At 33.8% G+C, this 17814-nt stretch overlaps 3 protein-coding genes across 3 annotated transcripts; all 3 read left to right on the top strand.

The window, feature by feature from the left end:
* Nucleotides 1–8089: 8089 nt before the first annotated feature.
* Nucleotides 8090–9234, top strand: LOC122593033 (ethylene-responsive transcription factor ERF038-like). Its single transcript, XM_043765375.1, has one exon. It carries the CDS (start codon nucleotides 8126–8128, stop codon nucleotides 9014–9016), a length of 891 nt encoding a protein of 296 aa, XP_043621310.1. The 5' UTR covers nucleotides 8090–8125; the 3' UTR covers nucleotides 9017–9234.
* Nucleotides 9235–10805: 1571 nt separating this feature from the next.
* Nucleotides 10806–11769, top strand: LOC122594272 (germin-like protein 9-3). Its single transcript, XM_043766746.1, has one exon. The coding sequence runs from the start codon at nucleotides 10995–10997 to the stop codon at nucleotides 11661–11663; it is 669 nt and encodes a 222-aa protein (XP_043622681.1). The 5' UTR covers nucleotides 10806–10994; the 3' UTR covers nucleotides 11664–11769.
* Nucleotides 11770–13378: 1609 nt separating this feature from the next.
* LOC122591210 lies at nucleotides 13379–17518 on the top strand. Its single transcript, XM_043763435.1, has 4 exons — nucleotides 13379–13761; nucleotides 16055–16213; nucleotides 16323–16431; nucleotides 17074–17518. The coding sequence occupies exons 1-4, from the start codon at nucleotides 13432–13434 to the stop codon at nucleotides 17277–17279; spliced, it is 804 nt and encodes a 267-aa protein (XP_043619370.1). The 5' UTR covers nucleotides 13379–13431; the 3' UTR covers nucleotides 17280–17518.
* Nucleotides 17519–17814: the final 296 nt, after the last annotated feature.

Below are 17814 nucleotides of genomic sequence, written 5' to 3'. Positions count from 1 at the left end.
TCGATTTTTGCAGTAGATGTACCTAATTTCATTCATATATACTTCCAAAATGAGTTCCAAGCCTTCAAAAAGTCAATTTGGCCGATTTAGGGTTTTTGCAAAAGTCAAAGTGGGTCAAAAACGGGTTTTGATGATTTTGTGAGTCATGGGTTAAATTCTTGAAGTGGGTTATGTTCATTGATGTTATTTCATGTCTAATAAAGCATAAAATTCAGTTTTGAAGCATTACAAATTGGTTTCAAGTATCTAATTAGGGTTTGGATTAGGGATGGCAACGGGCCGGATATGGTCCGGGTTTTGTTAATCCCGGACCTGATTAAAAATCCCCGTCCCAAACCTGGACCCGGACCCGACGGGTCCCCGTTTACTTACTAACCGTCGGGTAACGGGTTTTCCTACGGGTAAACAGGGATCCGTTATATATTATTATTATTATTATTTTGTAAAATATAAATGTAAAAAGGAAGTATTCAAACTTGAACTTAATACCATGTAAACATCGACCTACTATAAAGGAAATCTAATAACTTGATAGTGTCTTTTAAAATACTATCTTTGCTGTAGAACAAAGTTAGTTTCTTTGTATATTTATTTGTAGAACCATACAGTCATACTCAAATATGTTAGTAATATTACTATATTATGATATATAATTTGAAGCACAAGAGTATAAGAAGGAGCCTTATGTTATTGTTATTATCATTATTTTTATTATTATTATTACTTTTATTATTATATACGGGTCGGGTATATGGGTCTAGAGCGGGTTTCGGGTATACGGGTCGGGTATGCGGGTTTAAATCTAAAACCGTCCCCGGACCCGAACCCGCAAAAGAAAATAAAACCATCCCCATACCCGACCCTAGACCCGTTTACCCGGACCCGAACCCGGCCCAAAAATGTCGGGTTTCGGATTTCCCCATCGGGTATGGGTTTCTTTGCCATCCCTAGTTTGGATGTTCTTGGTCAATTTTGACTTTTTAGTCAAACGATTCTTACCCATGTTGCTGCTCGCTTTCTTCCTCTATGTCTTTAACTCGTTTATTCCATGTGAAAGTCAATTCCTAACATCCCCCTAATCTCATATGCATCCAACAAACATCATTTTGATTCTCATGATCGAACGAGTCCCGAATAATGAAATTATGAACATGTATTGATATGCATGTATGTATAACTATAGGTTGTGATCGGGTGACGAATATTGTACGCTTGTGATCATTCTTAACTTGCTTTTGCCAATCAAGGTGAGTTTCGTAAACCTCTCCCTACTCAATTGAGATTCGGGCTGAAAAGTGTACGCATACGTGTTTGTTTGACTGTTTGGTTGATTTGATTTACGGCTTATTGATTGTCTGATTGATCGTGTGATTGGGATATGGTTTTGATTGATTACCTGATGGTTGATGACTTGATGGCCACACTTATGATATGCATTATGACATTCGTATACATATGGTACATGAGTTGATATTAACATTACTAGTGTTCATTCATTACACGTAATTGCTGTGCAACGTATACTTATGTGTCATTTGGTTGATTATGCATACGATGTTGGATTATGTGATGTGATTAGGATAGTTGTACATACATGGAAGACGACGATACATTTAATGAGTTGGAGATGTGGTGGGAAGGCTGCGGGTGACCCTATATATAAGCATCAAAGATTCCTTACATGTAAAGTTGTATGAAATGTATATGCATGGTGGTTTGGATGATTTGTGGTATGATGGATTTGTGAATGTTACATGGCGCATTATTCAGTATATAAGTCGCAACGTTATATGGCGCATTATTCATTATATAAGTCGCAACGTTATGGATATTTCTATATCCACGTTATGGATTGTTGAATCCACGTTATGGGTATCTCTATATCTACGTTATGGGTATCTCTATATCCACATTATGGGTATCTTTATATCCACGTTATGGGTATTTTTATATCCATGTTATGGATTGTTGAATCCACGTTATGGGTATCTCTATATCCACGTTATGGGTATTTCTATATTCACGATATGGATTATTGAATCCACGTTATGGGTATCTCTATATCCACGTTATGGGTTGTTGAGCCCACGTTATGGGTTGTTGAGCCCACGTTATTGAACGTTGTTAATCATTATATGAATCGTTGTTGTTAAACGTTGATTGTATTGATATTGTGCTAACATGATCCCTTTTAGGGTTTTTCTCTGGAACGTGATTAGGTATCCTAATCCTCGTATATCGTTAATGGTTGATATCCCGACACACTTGTTTCCTATTACTTGTTCCTACGAACTCACCAACTTTATGTTGACCCGTTTTAGTACACTTTTCGGGTAAACAAGTTAGCTCAAAGATGTATTTGATGATTGATTGCTTGATTATGCTAGAATTGGATTTGGACTTGGACTTCTTGGATCCATGATTCATTATTCCCAATTCGGGTTTATGCTTAGATGTGATCCAGTTACTTGCACTATTGAGTAGTTCGTATGGATTTACTTGATCCTTTTATGCATTTAGTTTTACTCTACATAATTTCCATGTCGTGATGTGCTATTTGTGTAACCCTTATGATTCCGCCTTATTGGGGTATTACGTGTAAATTTTTTAATGGATTGGATTTTTTAATTATATTATATTATATTAGTTAAAGACTAAGTTATGTTAAAAGATAATTGTATGTATCCATATAGCATTTATAAGGTCGATCTAAATGTTAGATTTTTTTATTTTTATAATCAACTTTATCATATTAACAAATTATATGTGTTAATCACTTGATATCTCCTATATAATAATGATACTAATTACAATGTCACAAAAAATGTTTGACATTGATAACTACGGAGTATTATCTAATAATCATTATTAAATAAATTATTTTATTTATTTATGACATCATCAAGATTCAATTTAAAAAAATTAAAATATATGATTGGTTAATAAGCTATTAGGTTAGTTATGTTTTTTTAGTATATATAAAGATAAAGATAATGAATAGAATAAAAATATTCATGTAACATCCCAAACTTTTTATTTAACAATTGACCTGAGTCGTTAAGTCAACATTACGTGTCCGTTAAGCCTATACATGATTTAATGACTATATGTGTTTAATGTGTTATATGTGTCAAGCTTTAGTGCCTTAATGATTAATGTGCTAAAGTGCTTAAGATATGTTTTATATGTCTTTTGATGTGCTTAAAGTATTTAATGTGTTGTAAGTATTCCCAATAGGTGTTTTGAGTTAAATATGAGCCATAAGGAAGCCTAAGGACTAGTTTTGACATAGGTGGAAACTAAAAAACGGGATTAGGGTCTTGGAGCAGGTCATTAGCTTCTAATTACTCATATTATCCTTTTCTCTTTGAGCCTTAACCATTCCCCATTGCCATAATCAATTCCTTGTTCGATTTCATCTTCGTTTGGTTGATTCGAGAGTGTTTTGATCAAGTTTTTACATTCTCCTTATAATCTCCAGGTATCCCAGGTATAATAACATTGATTTCATGTCCTTTCAATCCTTTGATTCGATTCATAACTGATCTAGGTCTTTAGAGGGTTGATTGGAGTCAAAAACGTGAGTTTTAATCGATTCGGTAACCTAAAATGATTGTTGTTGTGTTGCAAATCAATTGGATGTTGAGGGTTGTTTTCATGACATCATTAGAGTCTTAAAATGATGAATTTTGAGGGTTAAAAGTCGTTCATAAGGTTTGGGGTCGTTTGGGGTGTGTTTGGTTAAGTTTTGGAGGTTAAACAATGATGTTTGTGCAGAAACGGGGCTAGCTGCGGCGCAACTGGAATCCAGTGACACATAGCTGCGACGCAACTTGGTAGTTGCGACGCAATAGCGACGGAATTTTCAAATGGCCATAACTTTTGAACCGTAACTCCGTTTTTAACAAATAAGCTATCCACGGAATCGTAAGAGAGTCTACTTTCTAATGGTTATGTTTTCAAAAGATGATTGTGATGTCAAGTTTCCAGAAAGGTTAATATAGTGAGTGAATGTCGAGTTTCGTCGAGTTTTGTAAGCTTTAAAGTACTAATCGAATGTCCGATGCATCAAGCCTTGTAATGGGTCATGTTTATAGATACTTAGGCTTGATTCATGAACAAAAGTAAGTAGGTACTTGTTTAGCTTATTATATCGTTTAATGATTATAGGTAGTCGGGAATACTTGCAAAGCTCGGTAACTTACGTTATCATTTTGTACGCTTCTAAGAGGTAAGATACACTACTTTGACATGCTGAGGGTTCAACAAAAGATGGTTTCTATAATAGCTTCCATTTGATATCTTGATCGTTTATGGGTAATCGGGATACATGGGAGGTGATATGGGCTATGTAAATGACATTTGAGGCCTGATATGCAGTCCCTATGATATGAAATGAAATGAAATGATATGATATGATATGTTTTGAGATGTATTGTATGGTGCATGTTTGTATGGCTTATTAATCTAGTTCACTAGACTCTTTAAGTTGCCATGTCACGTGCACGTTTAAGGGCCCAAACGTAAAAGATGATTATGTGTTATGTTTAGGTAATGTAGATTCCTGAACTATATGTAATGTAAATCGAGCTCGTATATGATATGAAAGTGTTAAGCTTAACCCGTACTTGCCCTTGCCTGGTGAGTACGTATATGGTTGCTTGGGTGGCTCCTTGCAACATAATTACGTGGTTAGAGTATCTCCGGGTGGCGTGATTAACCACCAATGTCTTGAACATACGGACTACTCCTGGATTGGCTTGCCATTCCTTAACGACACTGATGGACCGCCGTAAGGCTTATCCATCCAGTCGGGTGTGAGGTCCCCGTTAGGTCTTTTGACCGCCTACACACAAACTTACACCTTATATGATATGAGTGACTTATGTCACACCTGAAATGATGTTATATGTGATGATGAAAAGATGATTAGGCACATCTAAGACGAGCAATCCTATACGAATGATGTTTATGGCTATATGAGATGTTATGTGCCTTAATGATGAAATATGACTTTTAATACGTTTTAATTGGACAAATGTTTTTATAAGCTCGTGTTATCTTACTTAGCTAATTCGTTAGCTAACACTTGTTTCTTGAAATGTGTTGTTCCTTCAGGTTTAGAAAGCTTTGAGTGTTGATGAATAAAGAGCGAGGCATGGGTAGATTGTTTGAAAAGGATTATAGTTTACCCATAGTGGCTGCTCCTTTAGACCTTTGAATTTTATGTTTAGATATTTATGAATTGTATTGACTTGTGATCGGTTGTTTTATGTTGGGCAACCGATGGATTTCCATTTAGACTTGTTTCAATGATATGGCTAGTAACACCATTTGATGAATAAACCAAACTGAAATTATTGGTTTGGACTTTTAAATGTTTTTCCGCTTTCTTTGACACCGTTAGGTGAAAGCTCTTGGAAATCCTTGTTTTTAAATGATGGGTGTTACAATTCAATTTATATCTTTTGACACAAATACCATGTTTAATGCATATATATATATATATTAGTAGCATTATAAGTTGTTATTAGTTGATACCATAATCCAAATTTAATTAACTTGACAAAAGTGTAAGATATAAGGATTATGGTTATAGAAATACAAATGCCATTCTATAAACACAAATCATGCAAAAAGCAAGAATAGCATTGACTAAAATTTATTATTTATTAAAAGAAATATTAGTCAATTCTACAAAAAAAAAATCTTGTCCACCAAATCCACAGTGCGATCTACTTAAAAACTTCAAGCAAATATATAGTTCCTCCATCGAAAGACACTTACAAACAACACTCATATAGCAATTCGGCACAACTCAAACAAAACCAAAGATGTGTTTGATGTTCATGATAAAAAAAAGAAAAAGTGCTCCAACTAGATTTGTCACCACCAAATTAACAACTCTAAACACAATAAATAGCTTGATGCTATAGGCATATGAAAGCAGTGTGTGCAAACATCACTAGACCATTTGCTAGGCAAATGAAACGAGTGTGTGATCACGCTTATTATGTATAGACTACATTTACCATGATGTTTGATGATAATGTTATGATTGGACGCTTGAAGGGATAGAAGTAGGTGATGTACAGAAAGGTGATCGGGCACACGTATGGAAGGATATATACATTTACAATTACGTTCGCGACCGCAATTGTAATTGTATCAACGTGTCAATCATGAAAACATATTGTTATATTATAATAACATCGTGAATTTGTTAAAGTTACTTTTTAAGCCTAACAAAGCTTAATTTTAAGTTGTCAGAGTAACTTTTTTAAGCCTAGTAATCAAGGCTTCTAAGTTTGGTTATAATTAACAGGATCTTTTATTTACACATTTCTTTTTCCTAACAAACATTACATGTACGTCAAGTATGGTTCTATACTTAGACTTATAATGGTTTAGAGACTATTATCTATAAGCATTTTTTTTAGAATGACAGAATTATATTAAAATATAAATGCCACCAACAAGATACTATAGACCAAAGTACAAAGGTTACAAATCTAGTATACAAAACCATCAATAAGCATTTATAGATTAAATATAACATGTACGAACATAACCTATACATCACTCATATATATGTCAGTTTTAAGTGTTCATTTAGATAGGAAGAGTGTAGTATTTCCTTAATAACATGCTTTTGTTAACTTGGTGTATAGATCTATACTTAGACTGGTAACGTTTTAGAGATAGTTCATAAGCATGTTTTTTAAAATAGTAGAATTATATATATTAAAACACAAAGGTCATCAACAAGATACTATAGACTAAAATACAAAGATTACAAATCTAGAATACACCATATGTCCCCCAAGGGCGATACTAAGAGAGGGGAGGGGGGTAAAGGGGGCTAATGCCTCCAGTATAATTTTTGTTATGTATTTTAAAATTTTTTTTATAGTTTTTTAACGCCCTTTTTTAATTTTGTTTTTCATGGATTTTTTTATTGTGTCCTTTTTCGGATTTTTTTTTTCTGATACCGTCTTAGGTTATAAGTGTTCATTTAGATAGGAAGAGTTTAGTATTTCCTTCCGGAAAATGATTAATGTGCCTACAAAATATACCTAAAGGAGGAGAGTTTGACACATGACAAATTTAAAGGTAAAGATTATGAAAGGGAAGATGTGGTATCCATGTGTCACAACTTGAATGTATTAGACATACTATTAGGCACATTATTAGACATATTTTTCATTATCATTTCCTTAATAACATGTTTTTTAACTTGATGACTCTATGGAAGTTTCTAATTTTCAGAAAAGACGAGATAAAAAATAAGCATTGGGACAACAAATGAATAATCAAGTGTGGGAGGTTGTATGATTTGTCTTTATCATACGAAACAACCATACGATAACATGACATTGACGACTTGTATTTGATAAAACATGGAGTGATGACCACACCTTGATTCCTCCCAGGCTCCCATCCAAAACGCATTACATTTTGAATGAGATAAAATTCTATAAATTAAAATTTATAAGTCTAAACATAAATAGTATATAAATTCAAAACACCTAACAATTGACGTCTAAAAAAAAAACATATATTATCTTCAAATATGTATTTTCTAAAAACCTCTGGAGACGTTAAATAAAAATAGATGATAATTAAGTTGATTAGCTTATTTAGATTTTAAACTATTTTTAGATCTTAATTAAGATACTTAACTTCTCAATAGTGTAGTAACTCATATCTTTTACACGTTTATTAAAGCAACTTCTTTTTATTGAGTTAAATTTCGAATAAAATAGTCAACAACAAGACCACACGTGAAAAAAAACAAAAAAACAAAAAAAAAAAACAAACAGAAGAAAAAGATGAAAGTTAGTAAATATAAATATAAATATGTATAAATAAATGTGTAAATAAAAGCATATTGTAAAAAGAAAAAGCGGCCACATGCATAATAAATTTGTTGTACTGCTATCTCTTTCTCTTTATTTGGCCTTTTCTTTACTTTAATTTCAGCCAATAAGACAATAACACTTCTTAAATGTAGAATACTTATAGAATACTACTAATATTTAAAGTTATAAGAATTTTTTTTATTTTATAAAACACATGATTTTTCTATTTATATCTATCGTGTATCGTAGGTAGCAAATCAAAAATGGGTAAATACCATAGATATAACTCTTTGCTCCTCCAAGTAGAGCAAGTTAACATGGATGAGATTGCATCTCAAGTAATCAACCCTTTCCAATATTCTTCCTCAACCACCTCTTCCTCCGCCACTACCACCACCACCACCACGACCGGTTCGTCTTCATTGTCGTCGACCTCCACCTCCTCGAGATCGATAGCCCAAACCATATCGTGTGATGAAAGTGAAATAGGCAACCTTAAAAAAGGGTCGAAAAGGGCTCAAAAGGGAAGCAATGGTAACGAAAACAAGAAACAAAATAGAAATGATGGTTGTAGTGAACATACAACGTATCGTGGTGTACGAATGAGGAGTTGGGGCAAATGGGTGTCTGAAATCCGTGAGCCTCGTAAGAAATCTAGAATATGGCTCGGGACATTCCCAACGGCTGAGATGGCGGCTCGAGCCCATGATGTAGCAGCTATAGCCATAAAAGGTCATTCGGCTTACCTTAACTTTCCTAAATTAGCCCATTTACTTCCACAACCAACCACCACATCACCAAAAGATATCCGAGAAGCTGCCAATAAGGCCGGTGCCATGTACGATGGATATGAAGCCGAGCCACCAAGCCGAGCCATGCTTTCTCATTCTCATTCATCAACAAGTACTCTTTCATCATCAGATAATAACAAGAATCAAGAATCAATCAATTCAATATCATCATCAACTGAAGTAGTGGACGATACATTTTGCGACCTACCTGATCTTTCTCTCAACAGCAGGAATGATAGATTTCATCAATTTTACCCTGCACCACAATGGCACCTGGCGGAGACTACTGGATCTGCTGATAATTATATTATTGGTTTAAGGCTTGAATCTGATGAAGACCCAGTTCTTTGGCATATTAATTAATTTATTACCCATTAACATCTCAAATACTATCCATCTATACACCCCTGTAGAAAATTCAACCCCCAGCGTAGCAAGCCAAATTTTTTGTATTAATAATGTGAGTGAGGCGATTTGAAGATTTTTTACATATTTTTTTTATTGAGTTTTTTTCACAAATTAGTTAACTATATGTTACGTTTTTGAGGAAAGCATATATAATATTTTTTGAATATTGTAAATTAATGTTTTAGTTCTACAAAACTTTCTATCTCGATCCGAATTGCGTAATAACAGAAATTCGAAAAAGTTTTCATAGTTTTTAGTTTACGAGTTGTCGTTTTATTTCATGCGAGTAATAATTGAATTTGTTTATTAACATTACATGAGTCGTCAGCGAAGGATCTTCCACAACAACATATCAAATACTTAAAAATATCAATAAGACAAAATGATACATGTGAATCATAGCTACTATATTACATCTCATCAATATTTTATACAGTAGTATATATTTTCCCAACAAAAAAATATATGTAAAAACTAAAGAAAGAAGTAACTAATAAAACGTACCATGGCAAAATCAATTATAAGCGAAGCAATTAAAAGCTTTAGAAACAAACAAAGTAATAGTATAAAACAAATATATACATCTAGACACGTACGCATATAATGATATATGCACTACAACAAAATCATGATGACAAGACTGCTTATAATTTGATTCTTATACTATTGAATTAAGTAACCGTTATTTTTTATACGTTTATTAATTAGGTAGCAAACTATCACGTAACTTAGTGTCACAACTTTGATCATTATTCAAACGATGTATTGAAAACCAATTGTTAGGGATGTGTACGGATTGGTTGAAACCAACTAAATACACATTTAAATCAAAATCAAAGTAATTGGAAGAATTGGTCAGGTTGACATAAAAAATTTGAACTGTCGATTTGTTTTTTTTATAAACCGTTAGTACGGTTTGGTATGTTGTTTTAGATGGTATACTAATTCAGTTAAAGTAAACCGGACCATTAAATTTCTGGTTCAGTGAAGGAGGTTTTTACTTTTTAGGCTGTAATCGGACTAGGTTTAAATAGGTCAACGTATATGGTCAATTCATTTTTTTCTTGGTTAATTTTTGATTATTAGTTAGTTTTGACTTTTTCAGTCAAAGTCTTGGTTTTTACGTTGTTTGGTGGCCAATTTGGCGACGAAAAACATACCGTTGCCAAAACCACATTTAAAAAGAGTTGAACTTGGGCTTTCAGGTTCATAATTAGACTGATCAAGTACATGCATTATAGCAAATTAACTTGCATGTGTAATTTCGCAAAGGTTGTTAATATATATTGATAAATAGCTAAGTTTATGTAAGAGACATATTTTTCATCATCTATATATATAGTTGTAGAAGTTTATCAGGCTTGCTAATCAAACAGCTACAATCATAAAAGAAGCTACGAATAATGCGTAATTATTCGAAATGTACTCTACTACTTTAGTTCAAAGTCTATTGTGTATATCGGCGAAATGATGGCTAGCTAGATCAAACCAAGGCCAGTGACGGTAAAAGAGCAGGCTTTAAAATGAACAGCCATGGCTTTCACTGGGGAACAAGAAAACAGATATACCGCGTCAACATCGTTCAGGAGTAACCAATATAATTATAGCTCGCTGTACGTGTTATTGTCAACAGATAGCTCATCTTGCTTGACTATTCAGCCTTGTTTTAATGCAGAAAATTATATATATAGATTCATGCGAGATAACCAAGCTAGGCTTCTTGTCCTATACCTTTTGGCTCAATTTATAACCACAAACATAACTGACCAAAACATTGAAAGTTTTATGACTAATCGCTTAGTTCAACCCGTAATTAATTAAGGATAATCATAGACATTATCTTTGGCAAAGGATCAGAATAAGACATACTTTTTGGCTACCTTAAATGATCAGTTCTGTCAGTATATATAAGTGTTGACTTCTCGATCCGTAGATGAAGAGCAACAGACTTCAATTCCTACCTTCCGCAATAATGGCATCAAAGTTTCCGTTTTTGTTACTAGTACTACTATCAGTTTCATTATGTGCCACTTTCCAGATATCAATGGCTGGAGATCCAGACATTCTCACAGACTTCATCGCTCCACCGTTTTCATTTGGCCCTCTAGACGGAAACTTCTTCACCTTCACTGGTACGAGGGAAGCACTTGTCAAGGCAGCCTTTCCGAAAACTTTTAAGGTCACAAAAGCAGCCATGGCCGAGTTTCCTGCTCTTAACGGTCAGAGTGTTTCTTACGCTGTACTCCAGTTCCCTAAAGGCACGGTTAACCCACCACACACCCATCCCCGGGCTTCTGAGCTATTGTTTGTCCTCATAGGTTGTTTAGAAGTCGGGTTCGTTGACACCACAAATAAACTTTTTACCCAGAGACTCCAAACGGGTGATATCTTTGTTTTCCCTAAAGGACTTGTTCACTTCCAGTTTAATGGTGATTCCAAAAATCCAGCTTTAGCTCTCTCTGCCTTTGGAAGTGCTAACGCAGGGACTGTGTCGATCCCAAATTCGGTTTTCAACACTAGTATCAGTGATCAGGTTTTGGCATTGTCATTCAAAACCGACGTCGCCACTATTAAAAAGATCAAATATGGGCTTTCAGGCTAATTGGGATAAGGTATAATTAAAAAATGCTTCTATGCGTTTGTTGTGTATGGTGTGGCCCCAATAATAAATTTCTTTAAGTGATGAATAAAAAATTTGAAGCTGATTAATGAGACATGTTTTGTTCTTTGATTTGTAGAAGCCATAGCAATAAAGTTTTGCTATATTGAAACTAGTCATTGGTCTTAAATTAATCTCACATGAGGTTTTCTAAGCATTCTGAATTTGGTGACTTAATGTTAAAATATTATCGGGGGCGAATCCAAATTAGCTGTTAAATTTTTTTAATATATACGAAAATAGTTCAATTAAGAAGTTAAAAATTCAAAAGTTGAGATTAAATATTCAAATGTGTGGCCGAGGTATTTTTGGGCTCCGGATGTGTGTTTTCCTCAAGGTCTCAGGTTTGAGTCTTGAATTGCCTCCAACATGTCTGAATCGAAACTAAATTAAAAAAAAAAAAAAGAAGAAGATGACATTATAATATATATTAAAAACAAATGCATGTATTTGTGTGCAAACTACAGTGATGGGTCAATTCAAGTTTTTGATTTTGGGCTGTGATCTGCTTGAGAATTTTGTTTCTAAATTTGGGCCTCAAGCAGTCAAGCCCTCAAGTGCCCATCTTTTTAAAAATGTACGTACACACATTAAAAGTATTACCATACTTTTTCATTCTAAAATGTAAACATTTGGAATACTTTGCATCACAAATAAAATTAAATAACATGTGAACTACATAGAATTTTTTTTTTCTAATATTTATAATAAACCCTTTTAATAAGTTGTTATATTTGTGTTTACGTTTGTTTCTAGATTCCCGGGGCAACGCCCAGGTAACCTATCTCGTTCTAATTAAATACGGAGTAACAGAATAATAGATACAATATACATCTAAGTATTGGGCCTTATTTTGGGCTCCTTTTTTTTTTTAGTACTAGTATATATTGAGAAAGAAAATTCTATTTGGATAACTCGCCAAGCATCACCTTCTTATATTAAACAAGCCAAAAAGTAGCAAAATTAACTAGTAGTTACGTGTCATTAACGTTAAGATGCTTTATCCAGATATATACATGTATATTTTTTTTCTTTCATGTAATACCTGTTTTGACCATCCATTATTTAAATCTAGATATCGAAGTTCTTTTACCAAAATTTAATGGTCTTTTAATCGGTACCTATTTAGTTTCAAACTGTTTATCATATCAAAGAAATTAAACAACTTCATTATTAGAAAATAAAAAAGAGTGATATCTTCGTTATCATTTTCATAAAAGCACTCTTAATTAGTTTCACGTGGTTTGAGTATGGAAGAACAAAAGCATTACGGCTTTCCGGCATGGTCCAATATTAGGGCCTAGCATGATTTTGATGTTATCTGCTTAATTCGATGTGGTTATCTATAATATATATTATAATTAAAAGAGGAGGTTGGGTACACTCAATACCGTTAATTTTCATAATAATACCTTCTAATTAATCTTTTATTTTTTTAATATCTATTTAATAGATAACCTACCTTTATAAAAAAAAAAAAAACTTACAAAAAAAATCTTAGTTACAAAGATACAATAAGAAAAAAACAAATGACGGAAACACTCACGTGATTGACACGAAGCTGAGTCGTAGGGGAACCTTCGTTAGAAATTACAATGAAAGTCACGTGTAAACAACCATCATCTCATCACCTCTGTCTCTATATACATAGAATAACAAATAATCTATTAATTAATCTTGGCACACAAACATTGAAAAAACAAAACCATAAATGGATCGAGTAGTTGATCAAAACATAGTGGTGATGCGCCACGGGGATCGAATCGACAACTTCGAGCCATTATGGACGGAAAAGGCAGACAGGCCATGGGATCCGCCATTGACATTGGACGGAAAAGTGAGAGCATTCTGTACTGGAAAGAAATTACGGAATCATTTAGACTTTCCGATCCATCGTGTGTTTGTATCTCCGTTTCTCCGGTGTCTTCAGACCGCTTCTGAAGCGATTCATGCTCTTTCTGCTGTTGATGATCATGTTATTCATTCTGTTCATCATTTGAGCTCTGCTGATGGTGTCACCATTGATCCTTCCAAAATCAAGGTTACTTTTTTACTTTTTTTTTTTTACATACGAGTATTAATTATATTACACACATTCTTCTTATATACGAGTATGTATTGCTATAGACTAATGATAGATAAAGACTAATTGGTGGTCCTACAAACATGTCTAAATTGTATAAAGTGTATGTTTTTCTCCAAATTTTAACCGCTGATCATGCCATGTGAGGGCACTAGATTTTTAAACATATTTGTTGGCTTACAAAATTAGTCACCTTCATCAGTTTTCATGCGATATATGATGTAAATCGATGATTGTTTATAAAGTACTAGAAGATTTAACATATAGTATTAACAAAGAGTGTTGTCTATGAGACTAATTGATAGGCAATAATATAGAGTATATGCTGCTGACCTATGCAGTGGGAGAAACGGAATCGAAAGCAACCTGTAGCACAATATGCATCTCTAACCCTGTATCCGCGCTAAGTAACAATAACGACTAGATTTTTATGATATTTAGTAGTTTTTTCAAAGATTTTTGGCTATTTTTCGGAGTAGTTTTTGGCACTTTTAACGGAGTCTGGTTTTCTTTCAGTGGAATATGACTTTATTAGTTCCATTGCTAAGAAAATCTTTCAAAAGTTTAAAGTTAACTATATTGACCGGTATTTCATTTTTTTTTTATCCGTTTTACAAATGAACAACAACAACAACAACAACAAACCCAATCCCTGCAAGTGGAGAGTGGGGGAGGTGAGACGTAGACAGTCTTTCCTCTACCCAGTGGTAGAGAAATTGCTTCCATAAGGAAAACACAATCTATTTCAAAAAGCTTCGCTACGTGTGTTTAGCAGATGTGTAGCCCCAGCTACCCCTACGTTTAATGCAGGTTCGCCCTTAGACATATTAATTGTCAATAGTGGATATTCAGAGAGAGGAAATGTATATGATAAGTAATTTTTTATTTCTATTTGAATGTTAACTAATGATTTTTCCATGTGTTGGCAACATATTTTTAAGCATGTTTATAGTCCCAACATATTAGTATTATGTATCATTTTACATTAACAAGGTAAGGGTAATGAATTCTTAGCTCTTATTAATAGGTTAAATCAAGTTTGGTTAGTCAATGGTTATGAATTTATGATGATCAAATAGTGTTGTACTTTATAATACTGATGATCAAGATGAATTTGTGGTCAATGTTTTGGATTAAGTACATGGAAATGTGTCCAACTATTAGACGTGACAACTTATATGGACGTCATATATATAATTGGATACATATAGTGACAAATATTTGATAATTGGATACACGTAATAGACCCATTTAAAGTGTTACATACTATAGATTTCGGCTATAGTTTGATACATTCCAAACACTTAAGTTTTTTCAGGTTTAGAAGAATCTGAAAAACCAAAGTTAATTAGCATTAGCCTAAAAGAGGTTTTGATATGATTTGCACAGTAAAGGGTATTTAAAATATATGATATTGTTTGTTGTTCCATGATAAGAGACTCTTGTATGATAACTTAGAATTCGAATTATATCTATGATTGATGGTTGACATATATTTCAAACTTTTTGGATGTGGTTTTTAGAGTTCAAATGACAAAGATGAGGTAGTTGTGATCTTATAACCACTATTGGTGTTCTTAGAAAACTGTTTGTCTCTCGTTGTCTCTGATATGGTAAATGAAGAAACTCTAATTGTGTGAGGTGAAACCCAAGTGGTACCGCCATCATGTGACCACGTGGGCCCACAGATGAAGGCTAGAGGTCACATGTTCAAAAAGTTGCCAAAGGCAAGTGGAGAAACTATATCTTGTGATTTCATGTGTGAGGATGGTGACTTACCAGGCATGATTTCTATGCGGTGTGCACTCTGGGTACCAAAAACGGTACATGGGACCAGAGGGTTCCCACCCATTTACCCTTTTTTGAAAGTAAAGTTCTTAGGTAATACAGTAACATGAAATGTTATGGGTGTGGAACCACAAGTCATTTTATGGGTCTCAGCTATGTAATCTATGAGAACAAGAGTGATTGTGGGGCATGAGAGCTCAGAAGAGTTGGCTTATAAAGAAGACTTGTGATATCTTTTTTTAATATATATTTGATCTGGCTGAGTTATCCCTTTTGGTATACAATATTGATGCCATTTATTTCAAGTGCTAATTTTTAGTTTTATGCAATCCATGGGAACTTAGTTATGTATGAGCATGAGCTTTAGACCTGGGCCTGTCAAATGCATCCCTACTTGATATCATTGAGATAGAACTCATTTCATGGCTTCTCCTGTCTGGTTTGACATTTTGACATTCTGCAGGTATCTGTTGAGTATGGACTATGTGAAATGCTCAACAATCGAGCCATACGGCCAGAAAACGCACCTAAAGATGGAGACTTTGCTTTTAGTATCTCAGAATGTGAAGCAGTTTTACCGGAAGGAACAGTAGATTCAAGTGTAGAACGGGTTTATGAAGAGGTAATAAGAGTGCAAATCTTGACTCTCTTTCAGTCGAGAATGTAGTTAGATAATAATTTTTTATGACTTTTTGGTCAAACTAACACTATCATATGATAACATTTTTAAGATGCCAAAGTGGGAAGAATCATCAGAGGGAGCTAGAGACAGGTACAAGAACATCATCAAGATCCTTGCTGATAAATATCCTACCGAAAACTTGTTGCTTGTTACCCATGGTAAGCATGTCTTTCTGTTTTCCTATGGTTCAAGTTCCATAGTATTTAGAATATACTATCACCCGTTAATTATCAGAAGTATACCATTGTATAGCCACAAAGGTTTTCATCCCCCATAAAACTTATCTACGATAGAGCGTCTGTGGTATATTCTTTTCTTGACCCCTAACCTCCTACCTGCAGTTTCAGTAGAGTTGGCAAAATGGCAGGTCGGGCAGGTTGGGCAATGGGTAAAAAGGGGTACCTTTTTGTACATTCTATAAGAGGCTGGGGCGGGTCAAAACATCTGACCATTGTTTATAAATAACTAAGTGTTGGGTACGATTACAAAAACTCTACTATTACCGTAATAGTCTTATTTTTTAGTAGAGGAATCTATGATCTGCTCATTAGAATACACTTTTGTGATTTTCAACTCAGTTCCTATTTAACTACTCTTTTACTTTCAACCATAACACGACCATTAATAAGTAACTGGATCAAATTTGCGGAACCTAGTGTATATAAACTAAACTCTGAACAACTGACATGCGTCATAGCTGGACTATAAAAACCAATTACGAGGTAGATTATATATTCTATTTCATATTTCGAAAATGGTCTTGCAATGTTCTATATTTTACCTTTATTTAATTTATGCAGGCGAAGGTGTTGGGTCCTCAGTCAGTGCATACACACCTGACCACTTGACTGTGTATGAAGTAGAATACTGTGCGTATTCAGTACTAAAGAGAACAATCGAAGAAAATGAATCAGTTGCACCCGGAGAATTTGAGGTGTGTTTCAACTATGGACATACTGGAGTTTTCACTATGCCGAGTACACCAATAGCTGATGAAAGCATCTAGAAACCAGAAACACCAACATCGTAAACAAGCAAGCTTGGAGCCATTTACCTTGCGTGCCATATTTCAAATATACTTTTATTTACTTTCTGTAATTTATTGGAAATTGCCATGTAATTGCAATTAGTGTGGTGATTTCTGAATCGATGATATGGCCAATCATATCTCCAATTGATTTAAGCAACAACTCTTGGGATAAGTTTTTCATCATGAAAATTTTACATCTTGTCCTTTCGCTGAAATCCCAGTACTGTTTTTTGTTGTTTTTTTTTTAAAATTTATGTGCTTCATAATATATATTTAGAGTTTGAGAACTTTATGAAAGTGTAACAAGTCAAAGGTATTATAGAGGAGTATGAATACAGACATGCAGTAAATATAAGTTCAAAGATACATCGACCACGATATCATTTTTCACTATTGGTGTTACACATTTGGGTAAATGTAAATAACTAAATACCATAAATATACTTGTTTACCGCCCCTAAATCTCTATTTCACTCATATTCTTTGAAACTTCCATAAGTTATATGAACAA

This window comes from Erigeron canadensis, chromosome 3 (genome assembly GCF_010389155.1).
Source record: "Erigeron canadensis isolate Cc75 chromosome 3, C_canadensis_v1, whole genome shotgun sequence".
Lineage (NCBI taxonomy): Eukaryota > Viridiplantae > Streptophyta > Magnoliopsida > Asterales > Asteraceae > Erigeron > Erigeron canadensis.
This window is presented reverse-complemented; position numbering and strand designations above follow the sequence as displayed.

Coding starts and splice junctions, on each gene's coding strand:
- LOC122594272 (XM_043766746.1), top strand. CDS start 10,995: ATGAAGAGCAACAGACTTCAATTCCTACCTTCCGCAATAATGGCATCA.
- LOC122591210 (XM_043763435.1), top strand. CDS start 13,432: ATGGATCGAGTAGTTGATCAAAACATAGTGGTGATGCGCCACGGGGAT. Junction 13,762..16,054: donor TTGATCCTTCCAAAATCAAG/GTTACTTTTTTA, acceptor GACATTCTGCAG/GTATCTGTTGAGTATGGACT. Junction 16,214..16,322: donor TAGAACGGGTTTATGAAGAG/GTAATAAGAGTG, acceptor AACATTTTTAAG/ATGCCAAAGTGGGAAGAATC.
- LOC122593033 (XM_043765375.1), top strand. CDS start 8,126: ATGGGTAAATACCATAGATATAACTCTTTGCTCCTCCAAGTAGAGCAA.